This window comes from Echiichthys vipera (assembly GCF_963691815.1).
Source record: "Echiichthys vipera genome assembly, chromosome: 10".
Lineage (NCBI taxonomy): Eukaryota > Metazoa > Chordata > Actinopteri > Perciformes > Trachinidae > Echiichthys > Echiichthys vipera.
This window is the reverse complement of record NC_139835.1, coordinates 9,896,355-9,921,699: the sequence shown is the minus strand read 5'-3', so window position 1 is coordinate 9,921,699 and position 25,345 is coordinate 9,896,355. Positions and strand designations below refer to the sequence as shown.

General features: G+C 41.7%; 1 protein-coding gene across 2 annotated transcripts in view; it reads right to left on the bottom strand.

Annotated features, from left to right (window-relative positions):
* The window catches only part of ube2f (ubiquitin-conjugating enzyme E2F (putative)), a 72,468-nt gene that overhangs the window by 27,450 nt on the left and 19,673 nt on the right, over positions 1-25,345 (bottom strand). For both annotated transcript variants that reach the window (XM_083921649.1, XM_083921650.1), the window contains exons 6-9: positions 23,426-23,496; positions 22,940-22,997; positions 13,213-13,245; positions 8,704-8,766 (exon numbers count right to left, since the gene is read on the bottom strand). In XM_083921649.1, the coding sequence (XP_083777775.1) occupies positions 8,704-8,766; positions 13,213-13,245; positions 22,940-22,997; positions 23,426-23,496 (225 nt within the window). The remainder of the gene's footprint in view (positions 1-8,703; positions 8,767-13,212; positions 13,246-22,939; positions 22,998-23,425; positions 23,497-25,345) is intronic.

Sequence of the window (25,345 nt, the reverse complement as noted above, 5' to 3'; positions counted from 1 at the left end):
CGACATTGTTTTGGCATAGTTACACACCGACTCAACATTAATCTTAGTGACTTCCGACTGGCGTAGCTGGGAGTCACTACCGTCGACATGTAGCACGATTTTACTGTATTTACGTTTAGCTTAAGCCAGCAGTTTTAAATTTGATTCAATGTCGAACGCTCTGGCCCCTGGGATGCATTTCACTTTGGCCGCTGGTGCCTCTAACTTCACGTTTCGTAATATGGAGCTGCCAATGACCAGAGTTGGTTTCTCAGCGGGTGTGTCGCTGAGTGGGGAAGAGAGGGAAAGAGAGTAGCCATCGCTAGCTGATAGTGGCTAAGCTAGGACACGCTAGATTAGCCAGCAGAGCTAGGAGAGCTACAAACAGCAGCGAGCTCGGCGACCAAGCTATAAACACAGAGTATTGTTGAAAGCCTTAGTGGACCAGCATGTGCCCGATCACACAAGCGGGATCTCAGTTGCTGCAGAAAGGAATACAACAATAATCTGCTCGCACGAGACGGAGCGGTAAAGTTACGCTATCAGTCAGTAACACAACAACAGGAAGTGACGCAATGACGCAACACGCTTGCCGTTTCAGATGCTGTTTCACAAAATGCAAGACACACACAGAGGCAGGCAGGTACAGGAACAAGAAGCAGACGAACCAAGTAGCCCCTTTTTGCTTTGATCACTGCTTCGCACACTCTTGGCATTCTCTTGATGAGCTTCAAGAGGTAGTCACCTGAAATGGTCTACCAACAGTCTTGAAGGAGTTCCCAGAGATGCTTAGCACTTGTTGGCCCTTTTGCCTTCACTCTGTGGTCCAGCTCACCTCAAACCATCTCGATTGGGTTCAGGTCCGGTAACTTAGGAGGCCAGGTCATCTGGCGCAGCACCCCATCACTCTCCTTCTTGGTCAAATAGCCCTTACACAGCCTGGAGGTGTGTTTGGGGTCATTGTCCTGTTAAAAAATAAATGATGGTCCAACTAAACGCAAACCGGATGGAGTAGCATTCCACTGCAAGATGCTGTGGTAGCCATGCTGGTTCAGTTTGCCTTCAATTTTGAATAAATCCCCAACAGTGTCATCAGCAAAGCACCCCCACACCATCACACCTCCTCCTCCATGCTTCACGGTGGGAACCAGGCATGTAGAGTCCATCCGTTCACCTTTTCTGCTTCGCACAAAGACACGGTGTTTGGTACCAAAGATATCAAATTTGGACTCATCAGACCAAAGCACAGATTTCCACTGGTCTAATGTCCATTCCTTGTGTTCTTTAGCCCAAACAAGTCTCTTCTGCTTGTTGCCTGTCCTTAGCAGTGGTTTCCTAGCAGCTATTCTACCATGAAGGCCTGATTCACACAGTCTCCTCTTAACAGTTGTTTTAGAGATGTGTCTGCTGCTAGAACTCTGTGTGGCATTGACCTGGTCTCTAATCTGAGCTGCTGTTAACCTGCGATTTCTGAGGCTGGTGACTCGGATTAACTCATCCTCCGCAGCAGAGGTGACTCTTGGTCTTCCTTTCCTGGGGCGGTCCTTATGTGAGCCAGTTTCTTTTGTAGCGCTTGATGGTTTTTGTGACTTTCAAAGTTTTCCCAATTTTTCGGACTGACTGACCTTCATTTCTTAAAATAATGATGGCCACTCGTTTTTCTTTACTTAGCTGCTTTTTTCTTGCCATAATACAACTTCTAACAGTCTAATCAGTAGGACTATCAGCTGTATATACACCTGACTTCTGCACAACACAACTGATGGTCCGAACCCCATTTATAAGGCAAGAAATTCAACTTATTAAACCTGACAGGGCACACCTGTGAAGTAAAAACCTTTTCAGGTGATTACCTCTTGAAGCTCATCAAGAGAATGCAATGTGTGTGCAAAGCAGTAATCAGAGCAAAAGGTGGCTACTTTGAAGAAACTAGAATATAAGGCGTATTTTCAGTTGTTTTACACTTTTTTTGTTAAGTACATATTTCCACATGTGTTAATTCATAGTTTTGATGCCTTCAGTGTGAATCTACAATGTCAATAGTCATGAAAAGAAAGGAAATTCATTGAATTAGAAGGTGTGTCCAAACTTTTGGTCTGTACTGTACGCTTGTTTTAATGTGCTTAATGCCACATTCACTCAGTAAATCATCAAAGGCAGAGGATCCAAACTGGGGCCGATTATCAGTTGTGACAGTACAGGGGTTCCCTTCACGGGCAAAGACAGAAGTTGGACTTCACCTGAGCATGTTGGGATGCAACATGCTTGCTGCCAAACTCCAGCACGCGGTGCGTTATGCACACGATTGACTATTTGCCATTACTCACACCTGTCCATCCGCCCTCTCCTTTCCTCCATCTCCCACGCTCGGGGCGGATCACCTTGCGGTATTTATATGCTCCCACTCGGCCAGATCATACAAAACCACAATGTTTCATTCCACTGTTATGCTGACGACACACAAATATACTTCCCGCTGAGGCCCGGTGACCCTGGAAGCCTAGCTGCTGTTTTAGACTGTCTCACAGACATCAAACATTGGATGGCTCTAAATTTCTTACAGCTTAACAGCTCAAAAACTGAAATAATACTGTTCGGCCCCCCAAACCATACCAGCCTTCTTCACCAAGCCCTTGGTCCACTGTCCGCAAACATAAAACCGACTGCACGAAATCTTGGTGTCCAACCAAGTGTGACACCACAGCGAAGAAAATGGTGCTCGCGACAACAGACTGATAAAACATCTGAAGCATCCGGTTGCAGACATTAAAGGACCTGAGCCTCCTCAGGAAGTAACGCCGGCTCAGGCCCTTCTTGTAGACTGCCTGTGTGTTTGTGGTCCACTCCAGTTTATTATCCAGCACCACACCCAGGTACTTGTAGGAGTCCACAATGTTGATGTCCGTCCCACCAATGCAGACTGGAGAGGGCGGGGGCTTGTTCCTCCTAAAGTCCACCACCATGTCTTTTGTCTTTGCCACGTTCAGCTGCAGGTGGTTCTCCTCACACCACTTGACAAAATTGCCGACCAGGTCCCTGTACTCGTCCTCCCTTCCACCCTCTACACGCCCCACAATGGCCGTGTCATCAGAGAATTTCTGCAGATGACACGACTCAGTGCAGTACTTAAAAACTGCAGTGTAGGTGGTGAAGAGGAAGGGCGACAGCACGGTTCCCTGGGGGGCACCAATGTTACTGATCAGGCGGACAGACACACAGTTCCGTAATCTCACATACTGCGGCCCGTCAGATAGTCCTTTACCCATGTGACGAGAAGAGAATCCACCCGCATGTTCTCCAGTTTGGCCTTCAACAGCTTGCGCTGGATTGTGTTAAAGGCGCTGGAGAAGTCAAAGAACATGACGCGGACAGCAGTGTTGGGTCTATCCAGGGAGGAGTAGGCTTCCTGCAGCAGGTAGATGAGAGCATCATCAACCCCAACATGGGGCTGATATGCAAATTGTAGGGGGTCCTGTGATGGGCACACTAGGGGTCTGAGGTGTGCAAGAACCAGCCTCTCCATGACCTTCATAATGTGAGAGGTCAGTGCAATCGGCCTGTAGTCATCCAGTGCCACAGGATGTCCTTTTTCGGGCACTGGAACAAGGCAGGATGTTTTCCACAGCACTGGCACTCTCTGAAGGTGGAGGCTCAGGTTGAAGAGGTGCTGGAGAACTCCGCAGAGCTGGCTGGCACAGGCCTTCAGCACGCGAGGGCTGATACGGTCCGGCGCGGCGGCTTATCTCTGGCTGAGCTTCTCCAGTTCTCTCCTCACCTGGCTGGCTGTGATGTTGAGACCAGACTGCGAGGTGGATGGTAGCAGTGGGGGATGTGCGAGGGTCATGGGGGAGGGGGGTGTGAGACGGACTGTGGTGGGGGCCAGAAGGGAGGTGGGGGGTGGGGTAAGGGGGGCTGGGGGTGGTGGAACCTGGTGTCTGCTGCGGGGGTTGGGGTGGGGTTGTGGGGCTGGTGTAAAGCTGTGGGGGGGTTGTGAGAAGAGGTAGTTGCTCGGAGGAGCAGCAGGGGGGCTATTGGGGGAGCTGGGGTCAAACCTGTTGAAAAACAGGTTAAACTCGTTCGCACTTTGTTCATTTCCCTCTGCTGTTCCTCCTCCTCTCCTCTGGAAGCCGGTGATCTCACTCATCCCCCTCCATACGTCCCTGGTGTTTCCTCCTGTAGTTTTCCTTACTCTCCTTGATGCTGTATTTGAATTCTCTCTGTACACGCTTGAGCTCTGCACGGTCCCCTGACCTGAAGGCCCTCTTTTTCTCGTTGAGTAGGGCCTTCAGGTCGCTGGTAACCCATGGTTTGTTGTTTGGGTAACAGCGGACCTCTTTACTGGAGATGGTGTTGTCAATGCAGAACCCAATGTAATCAGAGACGCAATCAGTAATGCCATCAATGTCCTCACCGTGTGGTTTGTACAGTGCGTACCAGTCAGTGGCTTCTAGAGCACCCTGCAGTGACTCTATGGCCTCAGGAGACCATTTCCTCACAGTTCTTAGTGTCACTGGTTGCTGCTGAACCACAGGCATGTATGATGGGGAAAGCAGGACGAGGTTGTGGTCTGACCTTCCCAGGGGAGGGAGGGCAGTGGAGCTGTATGCCTCTTTAACGTTTGCATACAGCAGAGCTATTGTTTTATTGTCCCTTGTTGTGCATTTGACAAACTGGTGAAACGTTGGAAGAGTGGATGAGAGAGAGAGACGTGGTTGAAGTGACCTGTGATGATGACGAATGCTCCGGGGTGTTTCGTCTGTAATGCAGCGGTCACAGTGCTGATTACGTCACACGCTGCGTCGGCATTTCCAGACGGCGGAATGTAAACAGTAATGGCGATGAGGCTGGTAAACTCACGTGGCAGATAATAAGGACGCAGTCCGATGGCAATGAGCTCGATGTCCGGGCTGCAAAACCGGTCTTTCACGGAGATGTGCCCGGGATGACACCACCTGTTGTTAACGAGCACGGTGAGTCCTCCTCCTTTCTTCTTGCCGCTCGCGGCGGTGTCTCTGTCGGCTCGGACCGTATGGAAGCCGGGGATGGTGGCGTTTGAGTCCGGTATCTGGTCATGTAGCCACGTTTCCGTGAAACACATGATACTGGACTCTCTGTATTCCCGCTGCGTCCTGACGAGCGCTTCCAGTTCGTCCATCTTATTTGCCAGGGACCTTACGTTTCCAGTAATAACTGCAGGGATGCAGGGTTTAAACTTCCTCCTCCGTTTAGCTCCTGCTCTGCAGCCTCGCCGTCTCCTCCTTAGCTCCTTCGGTACTGTGGGTATCTCCCCGACAAAGGGGTTTTGGGGCCCCAGGGCGATCAGCTGGTCGCGACTGTAAACAATGCCGGCTGTAGGGCAGGCACGGCTTTCAGTCACCAGGAGAGACCAAAGCACGAAAAAGCTAACTAAGAGATATCCAAACCGTATGATAGACATCTTGATGTGTGGACAGTGTATATCCACAGCGCAGGGTACAGATAATAAATAAAAAAACACACTAAAAACACGACAAAAACCTAGTAAAAAGTACAAAGTATCGGGAGCTGCTACGATAGGCTGCCACTAGCACGGCGCCATCTTTAAATTTACTGATTACTGTAACTCCCTTCTCTCCGGTATCAACCACAAATCACTCTCTCGCCTCCAATAAATACAAAACTCTGCAGCTAGGCTTCTAACCGGTTTTAACAGACGACACCACATTACCCCTATTCTAGCCTCCCTTCATTGGCTCCCCGTCCGTTTTAGAATTGAATTTAAGATTTTACTGATCACTTTTAAAGCACTTGTCGAACTGGCCCCGAGTTACATTACAGACATTTTAACTCCTTATGAGACAGCGCGCAGCCTTAGATCCTCGGGCAGGGCCCTTCTAACCGTTCCAAAGTCGAGGTTAAAAACCAAAGGTGATCGTGCCTTTGCCATCAGGGCCCCTCGGCTTTGGAACGCCCTGCCTAAGGCTTGCAGGATCAGTAACCTCTTTTAAATCTCTTCTTAAAACACATTTTTATAGGCTTGCTTTTATGTGACGTCTTCCTTTTACTTCGCTCCTACCGTCTGAGTTGACAACATTGTTGTTCCTGTTTTTTTTATGTAACCCATTTCTTTTTCTTTTTCCTGTTTTTAATGATGTTATTCCATTACTTCCCTCACATCTGTTGTTTCCAAAAATTTTGCATTGTCTTGTCAAAGCACTTTGTAAAACTCTGTTTTTAAAAAGCGCTATATAAATAAAGTTTACTATTATATTATTATGCATTAGGAATGCCATGGCAGTAGGCATTGTAGCAGTAGGAGTCAAGGACATTTACTGAAATAGTCTACAATGGGGATAGCAAACCTGCTGTCATAGTCTCCACATTTCACGTTTGCCAATCTACCGGACACGAGACTGCGGTGTGCACCAAGGACATGTTCTGAATGCCTTGAATAGAAGTGAATTGCGCCAGCGTGCAGTGTTGGTCTGGTTCGACAGATCCAGCAGTCCAGTATTGGTGAGTGACAGCATATTCATAATTATGCTGCCTTTGTTGTGCTGGTCTGTGCATTCACTATGTTTATTATTTTTATTCAAATGGAACAATATATTGTTATAGATTTAAAACAGCAGGATAATTCATGTTTGTAATTAATTATAATAGCAATCCAGTATTGCTGTGCTGGATCTCTATAGAGTTGTTGTCATAGGGTTATAGAATGGATCTGGATCCAGTCACCCATGTGCTCCATTCTGGCCTTCAGTATTGAGCTTTTTGCTGTTCCTTCCTTGTTCTTTCATTTGCTCTGAGTCAGTTTATGATGTGGAATATTACATTCTTCATTTAGGCTTGTGTGATTATTTGCTACAATGCATGGATGTGTGACAAACACATCAGTAACAAGAGAAAGCACTGTAGTTTTTCTGGTGTGCAGCCTTTCTATGAAATGGTTCTGCCCTATCTATCTATCTATCTATCTATCTATCTATCTATCTATCTATCTATCTATCTATCTATCTATCTATCTATCCATCTATCTTATCAAATGTTACCTTAACACTATGAATGTTCCAAACATTCTTAATGGGGACACGGAAGGGGCGGTACTTACCATATTTGGAAGATGTGTGTGTGAGGACAACTGGGTGCAGTACTGGAGGGTGACCTTTAGAGGGGGATAGTGGGCAGGTGTGTGTGTGTGTCCCGATGGAAAAACATAATATATGGGCCAAAGCTAAAAACTTCACAGGCACCTTCAGAATGGCTCCTGCATTCATTTAAAGGCTTTACCTTGTGGGGACCTCAATTTTTGTCCCCATGGTGTCAGAGGTCCCCATGACGTGACTGTGTAAACAGATTGATGTCCCCATAATGATAGCAATACAAGCACACACACACACACACACACACACACACACACACACACACACACACACACACACACACACACACACACACACACACACACACACACACACACACACACACACACACACACATACATACACATTTAATGGGGTCATATGGCAACCATCATCAGGCACTGCTGGGTTATACCCCATGCATCATGGGAAAGAGTACATGCAAAGTGCCAAAGGTTAAATGTTGTACTTTAAAATGCTTTCAGCTTGCTCAACTAACAACTATTACCCTGGTCAGCTGGCTCCAGGTTACATTAGTTCGGTTGGCATCCTAAGAAAGCAATTACTGTAAGCAAAACACTCAGAACATCAGTTTCTCCACAATTTCTGACACTGCTTGATGTACTGATAAAGAACTAAATGGAATAGAGTTGATGCACAAGATTAAAATCATTGGAAGAGTGGAAATGGGGAGAGAAATGGGGAAAATAAGTTAAGAATCAATTAGCCAGGGTGCCTATCTCTTAGTAACAACCAGAATATATGCTTTGCTTAGAGGAAGGCTGGCATTCAACAGCTCATTGTAACACGTCAACACTGTGTTAAAACTAGAATTACTGCCTTGTGCTTGTATTCCTCCGCCAACCAGTCCAGCAATTTATATCCAAACTGTCCAGACTGACATGATATATGCAGCTAAGACTTTGAAGGGATTTATTAGGTGTATATTTGGGTGAATTATTCACACGCATCTTGAACCTGGCAGCATAGAAGATCTATTAATTAGCTATAAATAGGCTTGAATATTAGTGTCACCCATTCAGTGTTGAATTATGAAATAAAAACATTATGATGGCAAAGTGAATCAGCCCACCAAGCGGCGATTGGCCATATATTCGCCCAGGTGTGTATGCAGCAGCAGCAAACCAAACAAAATATTAAGTCTTTCCACTGTTCACTGTTTGGTCGAAATTAAGCCTTAATTCACAGAGTAAGACAGTTTTCCCCGCTGCCTGCAGAGCATCAGCCGCAGCGCGTTCCTCCAAGGGAGACCAGTAAATTAGCCAAATTATAACAATGGCCCTTAAAATTGGTCAAAGAAACTACCTTCGCCACTGTACACAATCATCGCTGAAAGCAGATATATTTATTATACTGTATGTCATTTTTGCTGCAGCTATAAGTCAAAATACATATTCTATGCAGGCTGTCAAACTGAAACCATGAATATGATTATGAAGACTAAAAGCATATCTGAGACACTATGGGAGTGAAGTGAATCGTCTGCATGTCAATGACTAAAGTCGCTGCCTGCACTGACCTTATTTGATGATGAAACAGAGTTAAAGATACAACCACCTTGAGCGTGTCAGTAAAACCTCACCTTGTCTCTCAGATGATGTTCTGCTGCATCGATGTTCAAAGGGTCATCAAAGTTCAACAGGTCCTGGAGCAGAGGCAAAGAGAAAGAAGATGTAAAGAAAAAGGACGCAGAGAGAAAAGGCAGAATTTGAAGTGTGAGACTCAATCATGAAACAAGCGACTGATCATAGCCAGAAGATCTCAAATGTTTGGTAATCTTATTAGAGAACTTTGCATGGTTCAATACTTCTATCTGTGGGTCACATTTTGTTTGCCAATAAAACAAAGCTGCTGAGGGAGATATTGCCCACTTCAGCACTTTTCGTTGTCTGCAATGTCACCCTGGATTCTGCAACTGTGACAACAAAACATCATAATTATTCTGTTGCTGTAGAGATACCATGCATAACATGCAAGGCAAAATGCAGTGTTATTAGAGATATAAAAAGGAGGATAGCCTGAGAGGTTTTTTTTCCTGATTAAGAGGTATGATTTAGGGCATGAGCATGCATCAATTCAAATTACCATCACCATTATCATCATAGACACAGTGATGACTTCGGGGTAGTGTGGGTGTTGATACTGTCAAAAGGCAATCGATGATATGTTTATGCAAGCTTGCACTAGAAAAGAACTCATACATGTGTTTTTCATTAAACTAAATGATCACATTAATTTCAGCTGCTTACAGTGCCTATAGAAAGTCATCATACCATTTTCAAATGGTCACTTTTTTTGTTTTACAGCCTGAAATGATAATACATTAAAAAAAAAATTAAAAAAATAATAATTTCAGCGGGATTTACACATTTTGCCTCACAACATTCACAGGATTTTTTTTGTTTTTTTAAAATTTCTGAAAATTAATAAAACATGAAAAACTAGAATAGCAGGGTTGGAAAAGTACCTTTGGAATAACCATTATAAACATTCTCAGGTATCACCTTCAAGATTACACACCAAATTAATTGGCCTCCACCTGACATCAATTGTGGTGTACATGTATGGCAGGGTGGCAAGAAAGAAGCCTCTTCTGAAAAAATGTCATACTGAGTATCATTTATGGTATCCCAAAAAACATATTGAAGATTCTGATGCCATGTGGTAAAGGGTTATATGGCCATATGAGACCAAAATTTAACCTTTTGACCTGAACTCAAAGTGCTGTGTTTGGCGGGAAACAAACACAGCACACCACCCAATACACACCACCCTTACAGTGAAGCATGGTGGTGGCAGCAGCATTATGTTGTGGGCTTGATTCTCTTCAGCAGGGACAGTTGGTCAGGACTGAAGGGAAAATGGATGCTGCAAAGAACACCCAAATTCTTAAGGAAATCCTGCAGCCTTCTTATAGACACTTGAAAATGGGCAGGTGGACTTTCCAGCATGACAACGATCCAAAACGCACCACCATAAAAACAACACAGTGCCTAAAGGACAGGAAGGTGAAGGTCCTAGAGTGGCCCAGTCAGAGACCTGACCTGAATCCTACAGAACATCTGTGGATGGATTTGAAGAGTGTAGTCCATCACCGCTCACCACAGAATTTGACTGAACTCGAATGGGGAAATATTTCCCAGTCTAGGTGCACAAAGCTGGTAGAGATAAATCCAAACAGTCTGATGGCTGTAATTAAAGCAAAAGTTGTTTTTTTTAATAAAAAAAAAAAAATCACTCCGATGTTGTAAGGAAATGTGTAAATGACACTGGAAAAAAAAAAAAAATCTTTTTTTTAATGTATTATCATTTCAGGCTGTAAAACAAAAAAGTGACTATTTCAAAAGGGTATCATAACGTTCTATGGGCACTGTAAATGGTTTGGACATCCACAATCTCAAAATAATTTATAAAAAAAAAGATTTATTGTCTTATTGTCTAAAAATTTAACAAATTTCTCCATTCCATTATATATTTAAAAAAAGTTTGCATTCATATTAACAGACAAATCCTTTTTAGCCTCCATATACCTGTATTTTAATATTCTTCAGAGCAATTAAACTTGGCGACATTTTAACATAAGCAAGGAAAGCCATCTTTATATATATATAGCGCATTTCATGGTTACTAGGCAACTCAATGTGCTTTACATAAAGACATAAAAAAACATTTTTAAAAACAGCATAAAAACTTAACCCAATATCTGATGTTATCTTACAAGTTCTGAAACATTTACTGTCAAACTCAAGACCCGGCACAAGTGGATACCCAGAACAAACTGGGATGCATTTCCACAATGTGTTTCTTGTTTTAATTTCTTTATCATCTCAAAGTGTTCATAAATTATGGTCTTATTACAACTGTAAAGAGAGATAAACATTAGCTTTGGTTCATCTAATCTGAGCTTGATGTAACCGACATACATTAAGCCAGTTTCAAACTTCAATAGCGTGGACTTAGTTACTCAGAGGATAAACCAACCACCTAAAGGAGAGTGATCTCTGGTCATGGTTCTTATTCAAGAACAGATTTAAGGGAAAACTGTCCATACGAACACATTTTTCTAAAATCTGCATAATCTGCGAACTATTCATGTGCTGACCATTTGACAGGTCACTGTAATGACAATTCAAAATGTATTTTTTAGGGCTGGGACTTTAACGTGTTAATTACAATTAATTAATTACAGAAAAAATTCTCTGAAATAACCTATAACGCAATTAAACACAATTTATTTTTGCACTCGGTACGGAACGTTGCTCATTGCACAAGTTCCCGCCCGACCGATAATATTGACGCACAGGACGCAACACAGGAGAAATTAAAACCGATGAGAAGCGCAATGATACGTTTTTGCTGGGTTAAGTGGGCGGACATTTGAGTTCTAAAGTTCAGTTCAGACCAAAGAGTTGCAACGCAACGAGTTGAAACTTGCAACTACTTGCAACGTGCAGGTCTGTAACGTTCTGAAACCTGCCCGTTCACACCAAGGAGACGAGACGAGACGGTTTATCATCTCCATAGCAACGCCTCTCTGTACTTCCGCTCTGACCTCCGACTTTTCAGGCCTTTTTTCGTAGCTGGATATAATTTGTAGCATTATAAAATATAAATGAGAGAGATAGTGTGATACTCGCTACAGCTGCATTTGTATAGAGATGAAAAGGAGAAAATACCGTTTTATTTCCCTGATTCACTGCTTTGTTCTGGATCACTGCGCCTGCTCACCTTATTTATTGTATTGCTCACTCGACCATCTCTCTCTCTCACACACACGCTCGTTGAGCCTCCGTTCATTACAGCCTTTTCAGCGAGCTTACAGTCTCTAAGGGCGCACTCACACTGTCCATCCGTACTGTGCCCCATGCTTTAGGGTACTTGTCCTCCCTCTCCCCCCGCGCCCCAGGCCCGTTTGTACTCACACTACCTGGGCCTCGGCGGAATGCTTCTTGCCTGTCTATATGTCATCACACCGTAACACGTAACACACGTCGCTTTGTTTACAAATCTTTCCATAGACCTCAGAGTTGTTGTGCATCTTGTCCGACTGTTTTTAAATATTTTCATCCGACCAAATCTGCAGTAAACACTCCACCTCCGCATCACACCAACGTGAACCTTTCGCCGCCATTGTTTTAAATGTCCGTGCATGGTCCCTCCTTTTTTCTATGTCTGAACAGGCGCACAGGAAATGACGTTCGTACATGTGCGCACGCCCGTGCTCGTACATGTGCAAACGTGCTTTACAAAAGCCCGCCTCTCCCAAATGGTCCGTGGCCGGCAAGCACTCACACTGGTCAAACGAACTAGACTTTAGCCGTGAAACGTCCTGGGGCCCGATACGGAAGGACAGTGCAAGTGACTTGACCAGCGGACTTTGCTAAGACTTGATCGGCTGTTGAAACAGTTGACGTGTGTTACATTCTATAACCAGCCGCTGGCGATTTGACAAGTTGAATCGCTGGCGATGACATCAGCCGGCTAGATTCTCAATGAGACGCGTCAGTTCACACCGCTCCAACTTTCACCTGCGACGTTGCGAATCTTTGGTCTGAACTGGGCTTAAGAAACGACCAAGTGAAAACATGGACAAGAGCACGGCTGTGTAATAATTCACCTCCCACCGGAGCTCTTCAGCCTCCGCTCAACCCCAATGCCGAACATGTTGCAGCTAACGTTAGCAAGGACAACGCTCTGAGGAGGGACTGTCATTAGTTGATGGATTATTTTCGTTTCTGTGTTTTTGAAAACATGGGAGAAAAAGCACTCTATGTTAAACTGTTTATTTTATGCCAAGGATATTATTCTAAATATTTTTGCAATGTTGGGTTTCTACTTTTCTTGAATATACCGTACCAAGTACTGTTTTATTTTTTAGAATATATAAAGTCATATATTAAAATCCATTTAAATTGAAAAAATGTTGCTACTTGTGTCGAATATTGATATATGATTAATCACGATTAATTAAATACAAAGCCTCTGATTAATTAGATTGATTTTTTAATTGTGTCTCACCACTAGTTTTTTTAGGTAGTTCAGTTTCGAAAAACAAAACTGTGTTAATTAAGTGAAAAAAAGTAAAACTTACAGTAAACAAGGAGTTCAATCCCCAGACAACGTCCTGAAAAAAACAAATGAAAAAAACATTAATGATGAATATTCAAATTTGAACACAATTCAAATACAAATAGGCACCACACTACACAACACTAATACACTCTTGTCAGCTGGTTTAGAGCAAATAAACTAGGCTACAACATGGTTTTGTCTGAAGTCGGCGCTATAGATAAGTGTGGTAATCCACCAGTAAAGAGATGAGAAGAAATAGAGGTTGCAAACGGAGAACAAAACAGGTCGCAAAGGCCATTTAACCTATCTACGAGAGAAGAACGAATGTGAATTCATTGTTTTTTCATGTCAATTAGCATTGGCCATGTTTCATACGTTCAGGGGATAAAGATCATTTATAGGAATATCAGGAAGACACCAACAGCAGAATCAGTCATGTTAATTATATGTTACTAAATCAAAACTTGTTAAGCAAAGTTGTCTACATATCCCATTTACCACATTTTAGTCAATGGAAACATGGTGAGCTGTATCGGAATATTGAACTATCATATACTTTTAATGCAGCAGCAAATAGTCCGTGCAACCTTGTTTCAATTTTGACTTAAAAGCATGTTTCATAGGTATATATACAGTGGTTTAACAAAGTTAGATAGAAACAGAAAAAGAATAAATCCAAATTACATTTATCTTCTCAAGAAAGCAAAACTGAAATTAACAAAATTGCAAATTTGATTTGATTACAATTTTGTACTTTGCAAATGTGCGTTGTGTTGAATTTACCATAAAAGCCATTATTGCAAAGGTATTTTGTGTGATACATTGTCTGTATGTGTGCGTGTGCGTGCATGCGTGCGTGTGTGTGTGGGCTGAAGTGGAGTGGTGACAAGCAAAGAGGGACTTCATCACCCACTCAAAAACTAACACAATCCTTTCTGACTCACAGCAATTTCACTTACTTTTTCTCACATATTTTGGTGCACTCAGGGACTCTTGGTGACACACACATGAAACCAAACCCAACCGCTCTCACGCATATGATCACATTGACATCTACATTTGAGTAAACAATGATAGGCTGCATTTAAACTCAGACCAGGAACAACAAACAAACATCAACCAACTGTCAGACCACAGGCCAGGGATGGAAAAGGATGACCTCCCAATAGCAAAACAAAGATTCCCGGGCGTTGCTGCAAAGCTGCAAAACAGTGCAGTTTTTTTAATCTGTGTATTAGTTATGGATTAGGCATCACGCCATTACAATTTATATGTTCAAGGTGCAGAACGTCTATGTTGCACCAGAACTGTTATTAAAATACACTGGAGATTAGAGAACAAATTATGAATACTTGATTTATTCTGAAACACTGCTATTTTTTAATGTGTAGAACTTGATCGAATACCCACTGTGGCTATACCACTGCTGTACGGATGGCTGAACTTCTCACCCTATCTCTGAGGGAAACTCCAGCCACCCTCCTGAGAAAACCCATTTCGGCCGCTTATACCCGCAACCTTGTTCATTCGGTCATGACCCAGCTTTGATGACCATAGGTGAGGGTAGGAACGAAGATTGACCGGTAGATCGAGTGATAGACTATTACAAATCATGGTAGTAAATATGATCAATGAGTAGTGGTAATAACAGCTGTGATAGACTAATGATGATAATTTTGATCTCCAGTGTATATGTGTACCATTTAAGTCTGTGACCATCTACAGTAACAACAAGCCATTGTTCATTAAAGAGGTTAAACAATTATGGAAAAATAAGCACGATACCTTTAAGGGTTAAAATAGGAAACTGTATAAGGCATCTACAAATGATTTTGAAAGAGCTATCAACAAAGCTAAAGCAGACTCTAAGCGCAAGCTAGAACAGAGACAGAAACCACTGCCTCAGTAGTCTGTGATGACCCAGCGCTGCCTGACAGCCTTAATGAGTTCTACTGCCATTTCCATATCCACCAAAGCCAAACAATTAACCCGGTAAAGGTCAGTTCCCCATCTCCTCCCTTTGTTATTGAGGAGTCTGAGGTGCGGAACCTGCTGCGCAGACAGAGCAGTAAGTAAGCAGCAGGCCCTAACCTGGTATCCTCTGCCCCCCTAAAACATTGTGCTGAAGGACTGGCTACAGTCTTTATTGATATCTTTAACAGGTCCCTTAAAGAATGTAAAGTACCTGCATGTTTTAAATCAGTTGTCATAATACTGGACTCAAAGAAGTCCAATATCACTTGCTTGAATGATTATAGACATGTTGCTTCTGTAATAATGAAGATCTTAAAATGCATAATATGCACTTATACGGGAAGGTAAGCCTTGACCCCCAGCAATTTGCATATTGGGCAAACAGGTATGTAGATGATGCTGTGTCTCTATGTCTCCACACTATATTACAGCATTTAGAAGTCCCTGCTACATGTGCATGGGTCCTATGCTCCATGTTTAACTCAATCCTTCTTACAAAATTGTTTAACAAACTTTGGCAGCTTGGTGTTAGTTACTGGATATTGGACTTTCTTCAAAACAGAACATAGACTTAATTAGAGTTAAAATCAACAACAGATTCTACAGTACATCAGCATGGGTGCCCCCCTAAAGTTGCGTGCAGTCACCTCTCCTGTATTCAGTCTACACTAACAACTTGTGTTGTCAACACAACATTGGTGGGACTGATCTCAGAAGATGATGGCTTGGCATATAGAAATGAAGTAATGTGTCTTCTTGACTGGTGTTCACACCACAATCTAATCCTCAATGTCGGCAAAACTAAAGAACTTGTGGTTGACTTTCGCAGACAAAGAGAAAAGCCTGCTCACAACTGTCCATCAAAGATGTAGAGGTGAAAAGAGGGAACAACTTCATCACACGCATGAAAGAAGCACATCAGAGACTCTTCAAAAGTTTGGGATTTATCTGTGTGGTATGGGAATGCTACTCTCCAGCTAAAAAAAATCATTAACAACAACCCAACTCCGATCTATGACATTCATGAAACCTGTTTACAACAGAAATGTCTAAAAATCCTCTACTCTCTACGGACCATGCTCACCCTCTTCACACCTCTTCCACCAGGGAAAAGACTCAGGACCATCAAAACCAAGATTTCCCGTTTCCTCAACAGCACCTACTGTAAAACCATCAAATCACTAAACAATTCCCAAACTCTACAACATACCTTCTGTGCTCAGATCGCCAACTGCTGCTTTGTTTATAATATATATATATATATATATATATATATATATATATATATATATATATATATATATATATATACTGTATGTGTGTGTATTTTGATTTACATTGTCAAAGCACTTTGTAAACTGCTGTTTTTAAAGGTGATCTACAAATAAAGTTATTATTATTATAATGCTTCAGCTTCCACTGTCACTTTGTATATTTAGCACTTTTTTTTTCACTTTATACAAGATGTTTGGGGGAGATATTATGTGTTTTTTTTTGTGTAGATTAGGCTGTGAATGTGTTGCCTGTTTATATGAGCACACTGAGACAAATCCCTAACAATGAAGTTGTAATGGTAATGTATTGAGTCTTGAAGATTAGCACAGAGGAGTTTAAAATATCTCCACTTTCTCCTCTCCCCTTTTGCAGTAGGGAGATACAGCAGCTTTAAGTCATGTATCTGTATAGTGAAATGTTGTACAAATGCATCCATTTCAATTACACTGAAGCTACAATGCCTGAGAGTTTGTGCTGACTCTGGGCTCCATGGTTATCATTGATATAATGGACAAAAACACAGAAAGATAAGCACATATTCTGTATGCAAGCTTTCCTTTCAGTGCATTAATCAAATCAAGCCTGTATTAGAGAAGGATTCAAATCAACAAGAATAAGCAACTGAGACTGGACTTTGTTATAAAAAACCACAAGGTATTTGTGCGCATTTCAGAGTAAAGTATTGTTTGAAAAAATATTATTTATAAGAGAAGATTTTTATCTCTTTGTACCCCCACTGTATTCGTGTGGCCACATAACTCGAGGGGCTCCATTGGCATTTCAGAGTAAGAGAGAAAAAAAAAGGAAAGGACAGCCATATGGGATAAAATGTGTCTTTTTATGTACACCACATCTGCTCCGACTGCAAATCGTAGTATATAATCACAGCTTGATTACAGACTTTGAAGAGCTGATGTGATGGCATCTATATGCTTGTCACAACCCACCACCACATTGGCTGCACAAGTTGTATAAGAAAACAAAAGAAAGATTTCCCCATTGTGTTTCTTTCTACCTACTGTACAGTAGGACAAAATAATATGAGAATGAAATGTGAATACTATAAAGAGAGGTCTCCTGTATGCTGCTGTTAGTTTTGGCAGAACATAGTGGAAAGGTCTTTGAAAGTTTCTTCATAGCGGTAATCAATATCTAGATGTGTGGTTTTTTAAGTCAATAGAAGGCTCATTGTGTGTTGCTATTATAGCATCCATTTCCTCTATTCTACCTTTCACTGTAAACCACATAAGCGTGTTTTGGCTGTGATGAGAAACAAGCACAAGCATATAATTTTCCCAGGAATGCAACCACATAAATATTTACACCACATGCAATTTTTCCATTGTTCATTTTGTATTCTTTCTTCAGTTATACTGTACCAATTCTCCTTAGTGGTCATTGTACCTTGTTGTTTGAATGTCTGAATGCCTGGTGTGAAAATTGATCTTGGCCTGTTCAGCAGGGCTTGAGGCTGTCTCACCATCAGCCCTAGTAAAACGTGTATGTTTTTTTTTGTTGTTGTTGTTGTGGACAGAAATGCTGACCAGGATTCAACTCAGCTAAGGCAGAAACTAATTCCTTAATAGATACTGAAAAAAAATGCACTCCAGCATATCATAATTGAGCTGAAAGTTTATATCTAAAGCAATTAATCTATTCTCAAAGAACAACTGTTCACAAATGACCTCATGTGACTCCCAACGACTTTCGTTAAGACTCAGTAGAGCACTAGGAGCGTACTCACACTGTCCTCCCGGACCGAGACCCGGACTTTAGGGTACTTGTCCCCCCTCCCTCTCCCCCCCGCGCCCCAGCCCCGTTTGTACTCACACTGCCAGGGCCGGCCAATGCTTCTTGCTGTCCATACGCCATCACGCCGTAACACGTCACACGCATTGATCGCGTGTGTGTGGCTTTGTTTACAAATCGTTCCATAGACCTCGGAGTTTTTGTGCGTCTTGTCGACTGTTTTTGAATATTTTCATCCGACCAAATCTGCAGTAAACACTCCACCTCCGCACCACACCAACGTGAACCTTTCACCGCCATTGTTGTTGTTGTTAAATGTCCGCGCATGGTCCGTCCTTCTATTTACATGTCCGAACAGGCGGACATAACGATACTGCCGTAGGGCTCGTGCTCGTGCTCGTACACGTGCGCACGCTCGTGCTCGTACATGTGCAAACGGCTCCGCTAAAGCCCACCTCTTTCAAGCGGGCCGTGGACGGTCCGCTGGCCGCAGTTGAGCGCGGAACGGGTCTACTCACACTGCTTAAAGGTACTAGGCTTTAGCTGAAAAAACGGTTTTGGCCGCGGCCAAAAGGACAGTGTGAGTAGGCTCTAATGAAGTTGAAACCTACTTCCCACCAACGACTGTCAGTCGTCGTTGGCACTTGGAGCACAAAGGGTTCCAGTGACATCATCTGCTTTGTGAGAGGTTAAATATCTGGATCTCCACACCAGATAGTTTGATCAGTCCCAGTCTGGTCAGATGCGTACATGAACTGATGAAGCCTCTTGGATAAGAGGTCAAACGTCTTCCTAGACAAATAACCAAGTACAGTTGCTTTTGACTGAAATTGCTTTGGGGATAACGATGACCTGGATAAATGAGGCCATTCACAGGCCTATCTAAAGTGACGTTCCGCTGTTCACGTAAAATAGATAGAACGTATAGTGACTACTTACATGTTGGTGAACTACTGTAGCTAGCAAGCTTACCATTCACTCACTAGCTGGCCTAGCCGGGCAAACACTAATTAGTCACATAAGTTCTCTAGAGCTTGCTGTTCTGTTTACTTCCCAGACAGTCTGTTCTTTTGACCATTTGTCTGGTATTTTTGATCCTGTATATAATTCACTACTATAAATACTAATTTCTGTAAATTTAAATTAGATATTTAATATATACCGTATATATACTGTATATAGTTATACATAGTTATATATATATTTATATTCTGTTTTTCGTATATATGCTGTCTGTATAATATTTGTTGTTTGTTTATCTGGAGTTTTGTAACGAAAATAATTTTGTGGGATTATTAAAGTATTTCTGATTCTGATTCTGATGTAGCTGTACAAGAGGCCCAACTCCTGCTTCAGAAAACATCCCCCAAACCATGAAACTTCCTTCTCCAAATGACTTCTTTACACACTTTGGGTTCAGTCTTTCTCCAGTCCTACCCCGAACATAATGTTTCCCATCAGACACAAATAAATTGAATGTACTCTTATCACTGAAGTTACTCTGGACCAGTTCTCCTCTGTCCACACAACATGCTCCTCAGCAAAGGCAAGTCTAGTCTTTTTATTCTTCCTGCTGAAAAGAGGTTTGGTCACTGCAGAGTGGGCTTTCAGTCCAAATTGTCTTATGGGACGAGAGACTGTGTGCTGAGACAGATCCTTGCCCTTTTCAGCACTGAACTGGCGAGCAACTCCAGCTGCCGTGTTGAACCGATTCCTCATTGAGAGTCTTCACATAATCCTGTCCTCTCCTGCACTTGTTTTACATGGGGCCAGCCTTTTTGAGGGATTTTAATTAATCTGTGTCCTTGTAAAATTTCAATATTTTTGTAATCATAGACTTGGAACGTCCAACCTCTCTCTGATGGCTGAGAGGGTAATCTCTTTGGCCTTCATCTGGACAACCTGCTGTCTCAGGGTTTCAGTCACCTTAGAGCCGCTTGCCATCTGTTAGGTAAATTGTCACCAAGGGCCAGTTTAACACCAATAACTGGGAGATATCTGAAAGTGGTCTCTATTTTTGCTCACTGTCTTTTACACAAAATAAAGGTTTTTGTTGAAGTGCCTTGGTTATTTAAAAAAAACAAACATGCTTGTACAGCAGTGGTATAGCCACAGTGGATATTCTATCAAATTATGGACGGTAAAAAATAACAGTAGTCGGAAAATGCATGTGCATGGAATGGCAGGCAAGTGCAGAACCTCAATAGAGTATGAATGTAACTGCTTATGTGTGGGTGTGACTGGTGCATGTCAGCAGCCCTCACTGAATGGGGAAAGTATGTTTGAGCCTTAACACACTACTTTGTCACCTGTACCCCACCATTGTACTTAAACAATTATGGCTTTTGAAAACTCTTTCTAATGTTTACTAAATAATTAAAACTGAATTCTGTTTGTAATTTTGTTGGATACTTATTATGCTTGAGTTAGTTCAAAATACAGATATGTAGCATGGGAGACAAAATTAAAGATGATACATAAAGGGTCCAGTTGTTGCAAGTGTCTGTAAATGCAACCACTGTAAGCAGTGGATGTGACCAAAACAATTTGTTGGAGCTATGTTTTCATTGCAAGGTCTTTCATCTTGGTATAATGTGTAATTGACATCATGTAGAGACACATACTGTGTTCAGTGAAATGGAGACACTAAATTTGTCATGATGACATTGCGATAAAACAAACTTAATCTAGCTTGACAATTTTCAATTACATAGAAAATGTTCTTCATTCTGTACAAGGTGAAGCATAATATGTATTTTTTTATTGAAAGCAGAAAAATACGCTATTGCTAATGTGTGCAAAAAACACCAGAAAGAAGTACCAAGAGGATTTACTGGATGATTAAATCTGGTCCTGGAGGTAGGAGGGCCATGCAATGCCTCTGAAAAAGATTCCTGCCCCTTAAGTTCTAAAAATAATAATGGAATTGATTTATATAGTGCTTTTCTCAGTACTCAGTACGCTTTACAGAGTCCAGGCTCCATTCATTCACACAGACATACATGGTGGTGGTAAACTAAGATAGTAGTCACAGCTGCCCTGGGGCAGACTGACGGAAGCGTGGCTGCTAATCAGCGCCTACTCCAACCATCTCCTCGAACATACAGCAGTCATACAAGGTGGGTCGGAGGAAAGGTGGATGAAGTGTCTTGCCCAAGGACGCAACGACCATGACACAAGTAGTTCGGACATTGGCCAACTCACTCTACCAACTGAGCCACAGCCGCCCGTTCTAAAGGCAACTGCACACAATATGCATACACTTACGTATAAGTGCAAATGCATCTCAGTGCAGTTCTTTTATAGGAATGTTGATCTGTCCTCGCATCCCTGCTGATTAAGAAATACGCCTAGATTCGGGTATCCCTTTTCTTGAATAAGCCCTCAGCAGTATTTCTTGCTTCACAACATCTAATTATAAGCATTTTCCTAAACAGATGCTATATTTCTTGATAAATTTACTCACATTAACACAACAAATGCGAATAATTACAGGATGAATAGGTTACCCCAACTAGCAATGAATGACAAAAAAGAAAACATAGAAATAAAAGCTCAATTGGATCAGACTAGTGTTTCATGTTTATTTAACACGGTTCCTGTCTGCATTGACTATAGTTAGTCTGTATTTAGTTGCAGGCAATAACTTGCAGCGCATAGCCATTGTCGTGTGCACGGCCCCTAAAAGCCTTCACAGTTACAGTTACTTACAATCTCAAATGACAAATCTGATAAATGTTTTATTCGTCTGCAGTGACACTGACAAGGCTGCCTGCAGACAGTTTTTGTAAATGGGCCTCTGGAGCGCAGACATCAGCCAATGCAGATTATCTAAAGATGGCATTAACTGATCCAATTAATTGGTCTATCATGACACTGGATTGTTGCAAACTGACACAAACCATATTAATCCATAGGTTCTTGAATTGTCCCAATCCTTTCTCTCTGTGGTTCAGGCTGTGTGGGTTGTAGGGCATGGGTGGGGGCGATTATGTGCCTGTGTTTTGTTCTTGGATTTTGTTGTTTGATTTGGAAGACATTTGGAAAACAGTAAAGTAGTGTGCATTGATGTTGGAGTGGATTATTTGCCAACTATGAAATATTAAAAAGGTCTGTTCAGCTACAGAATGGTTGTAGGTTCTGTAAATATATTTTTACCCTCACTGTGAAACTAAACATTGTTGAAATACAGACTGCTATCATGTAGAGTGAGTAGAGTCCTGTTAGTCAATCCCTTCCAAGAAACATGAATACAAGCTACAATTACTTTTCAGGGTTTGTACACTGTTTTCGTGGTCAAATTCAAGCACATTCAAGGTCCATTTTCAAGCTTTTCCAGCACCTTACAGCAGTGGTAAATTCCATATTTCTATAAATACATATATATTAAAAAAGGATCATTTCACTTTAAAAAAAAAAAACTTTAGAAGAGATGGTATTATGCTATGAATAACTACAACTGTGTTTCATAACACCAGAAGGAAAGGAAATTTATACTCTAAAGCTATTTGTTGTGAAAGAAATGCAGATACAACTTCAAGCACTTTATCCAAAATTCAAGCACTTTTTAAACCTTGAAAATACAACATTAAAAATCAAGCATTTTCAAGGATTTCAAGCACCCTGACTTTTCCTGTTCTAGAAAAAAAAGGCCCATTAGTCAAAATTCCCTGAAATATCACAGCTCTAAAAGTGAGAAACATTTTTTTTAATAAAGGCATTCTCTTAAATAAATGACATTTATTTACCTTTAATGTTCTAGTTGGTGCCCAGCCTGTGCCATCAATAGAGTGTTCCCGCAATAAGCTGAAGTAACAAACAAAAGAAGAAAGAAACATATTCATTAACAATTTGAGTGTTATCCAATACCTTTTTCACATGAATGACATGGGTCAGACTGAATTACCTGACCCTTGTTCAACCCTTGTTTTGTAAAAAAAAAAATATATACTAAGCATGCTAAGTATCCGGATTTTTAGCAACCCTGGTAATGTGCCTTTCACTTTGATATCGACTCTGCGTCAGTCAACACAAGTTAACCCTTTCAAACACAAAATCACCCCTGGTTTAACACTGGCTGTGTTCTCATTGTGAAAGGGGTATAAAGGTGGCCGTTTTATTTGCTTCTTCCATCAACTTCTTTGCAGCAAGAACAATGATGCAACATAATAAAATATGGCAACTTGAGAAGGAGCTGTATGAGTGGGTCATGATGGAGGTGTAAGCAGCATTACCTCAAACAGATCTCTCCATTCTCTGTGATGTTAGGATGCCATATTCTGGTCAGACATCTCACTTTAGGAGGCTGGAGAGAAAAGCAAGTATTTTTACATTTGACATTTGTATTTACTATATAAATTAATTAAAAATAATTTATTTGATAAACTTGTAATAACCAATATCTACTAAATATTATAGGTCTGTGCAGAAGGTGTAAACGGGCTAACTCGTGCTTTTTCTGCTATTGCAAAAAAACCAGTGCCTTACTGGCTGCACCTTTGGCCTCAGGTCCACAACATTAAATCAGATACCACATAAAGTTTTTATCATTATGTAAGTATACAAATATTTTACTTCTACTACTACAGTTATATAACTTCCACTGAAATGCTTGTAGTTTTGTAAGCTACTTCAATTATAATACAACAATATAATTACAAAAAAACAGGTTGATAATTATCAGACCAACATATGATCCTCAATGACTCACTAAGGTTACCTTTTATTCTCATTTGTAAAACACTTTCAAAGCATTTCAATCAAACCTACTCCAGTAATGAATAATAGACGAAGCACCATAAAATGCAACAAGGCCATACAATAACCTATTTAAAGAAACTACAGTATTAGTTACCAGCTTACATGTTTCTACATTTCTATACAGACCTTCAATTTCCAATTCAGCTCTCAACCTTCAATTCAACTTGAGCATGAGTATATCAGTTGGTTTGCTCTAGTCGGAATAAGTTCATGAGTTTGTAAACGTAGAGCGTTTCCCCTTGGTTTAGTTTTATTTTAACACAGAGAAAAATCCAAGCAATTCAAAATGCATCACCACAAACCTCCTCTTATTGGTCAGATATGTCTGAGACGGGTGTAAATACAGGGAGAAGGTCCTTTGTTCTGGACTAGTGCATACGTATATCTGACTGCTTTTAAGCTAGCCATCTCTCTTTGCTCTGCTTTGCCGGTGACGTAGTAGGTGACGGATAGCTTAACATCAGTCGTTTAGCCCAAACTTGTGGAGTACACTGGGTAGTTGGGTCGGATACAGGCCAGCTCACGCTCTTACCACAAACAAAATGTCGAGAGCTCTCTAGAGTCTGTTCGGATCCATCCGGTTGTTTTGGTCTGCACCCGAGTGTGATTGCTGCGTTCACGTGCTCAAACAAACCACACCAGGGAGGTAGACCCTCCATGGTTCGGTTCAACCAAAGTAATAACAGAGGTGTGAAGAACTTACTGTCTTTTTGCTCGACACTGTGCGAAAAAACAGGACCAAAAACAGTCGATAAACACATCGAATTTCCTATACATTCTTCACAATAACAGTCCCCCCTAATGTTGTTGTTAAAAAGCTATTATTGTGAAGCAGCAAAATCTACATAGAGGCGTTCACAAGGACAGCTAATGTTACACATCACTTCCTGCAACCGCCCTCCTTGAACCGGAACAGCTGCGCTCAGTGAAATGGCGTTAACAACGAGCTGCTTTCGGCTCAGACGCTAAATCATCGATGTCCTGCTGTTGTGGTAACATTTCTAGTTTGCAGTGGACAGATTGCACCTTTTTGACTTCTTTTTTAAGTATGAAATGATCCCAAACTTATTCTCTGCCTTTTCCAGATAGTGATGTGCAACTGCAAAAACGGTCTGTGTGGAACAATGATCCCTGCTCTGACAGGCCGCATAACGTCCGAGGCAGAGAATTTGCCTTGATGCATTTTTGTAATTGAGTTACTCGAGTAAATATTTCAGCCCTACACAGAGACTTTAAAAAAACGTCTTTCTGTCTGCTGTCCTGCTGCACAGACACAAGTTGAGTCTTCCTAAAGGGGGAGAAGGGTGTAAAACTAGTTGACTTTAGCCAGACGTTATTGCGGCTATTGCGGTTATTAGAGGTGGTGTGTCTTAATGCCCTAAAACTGGTTAAGG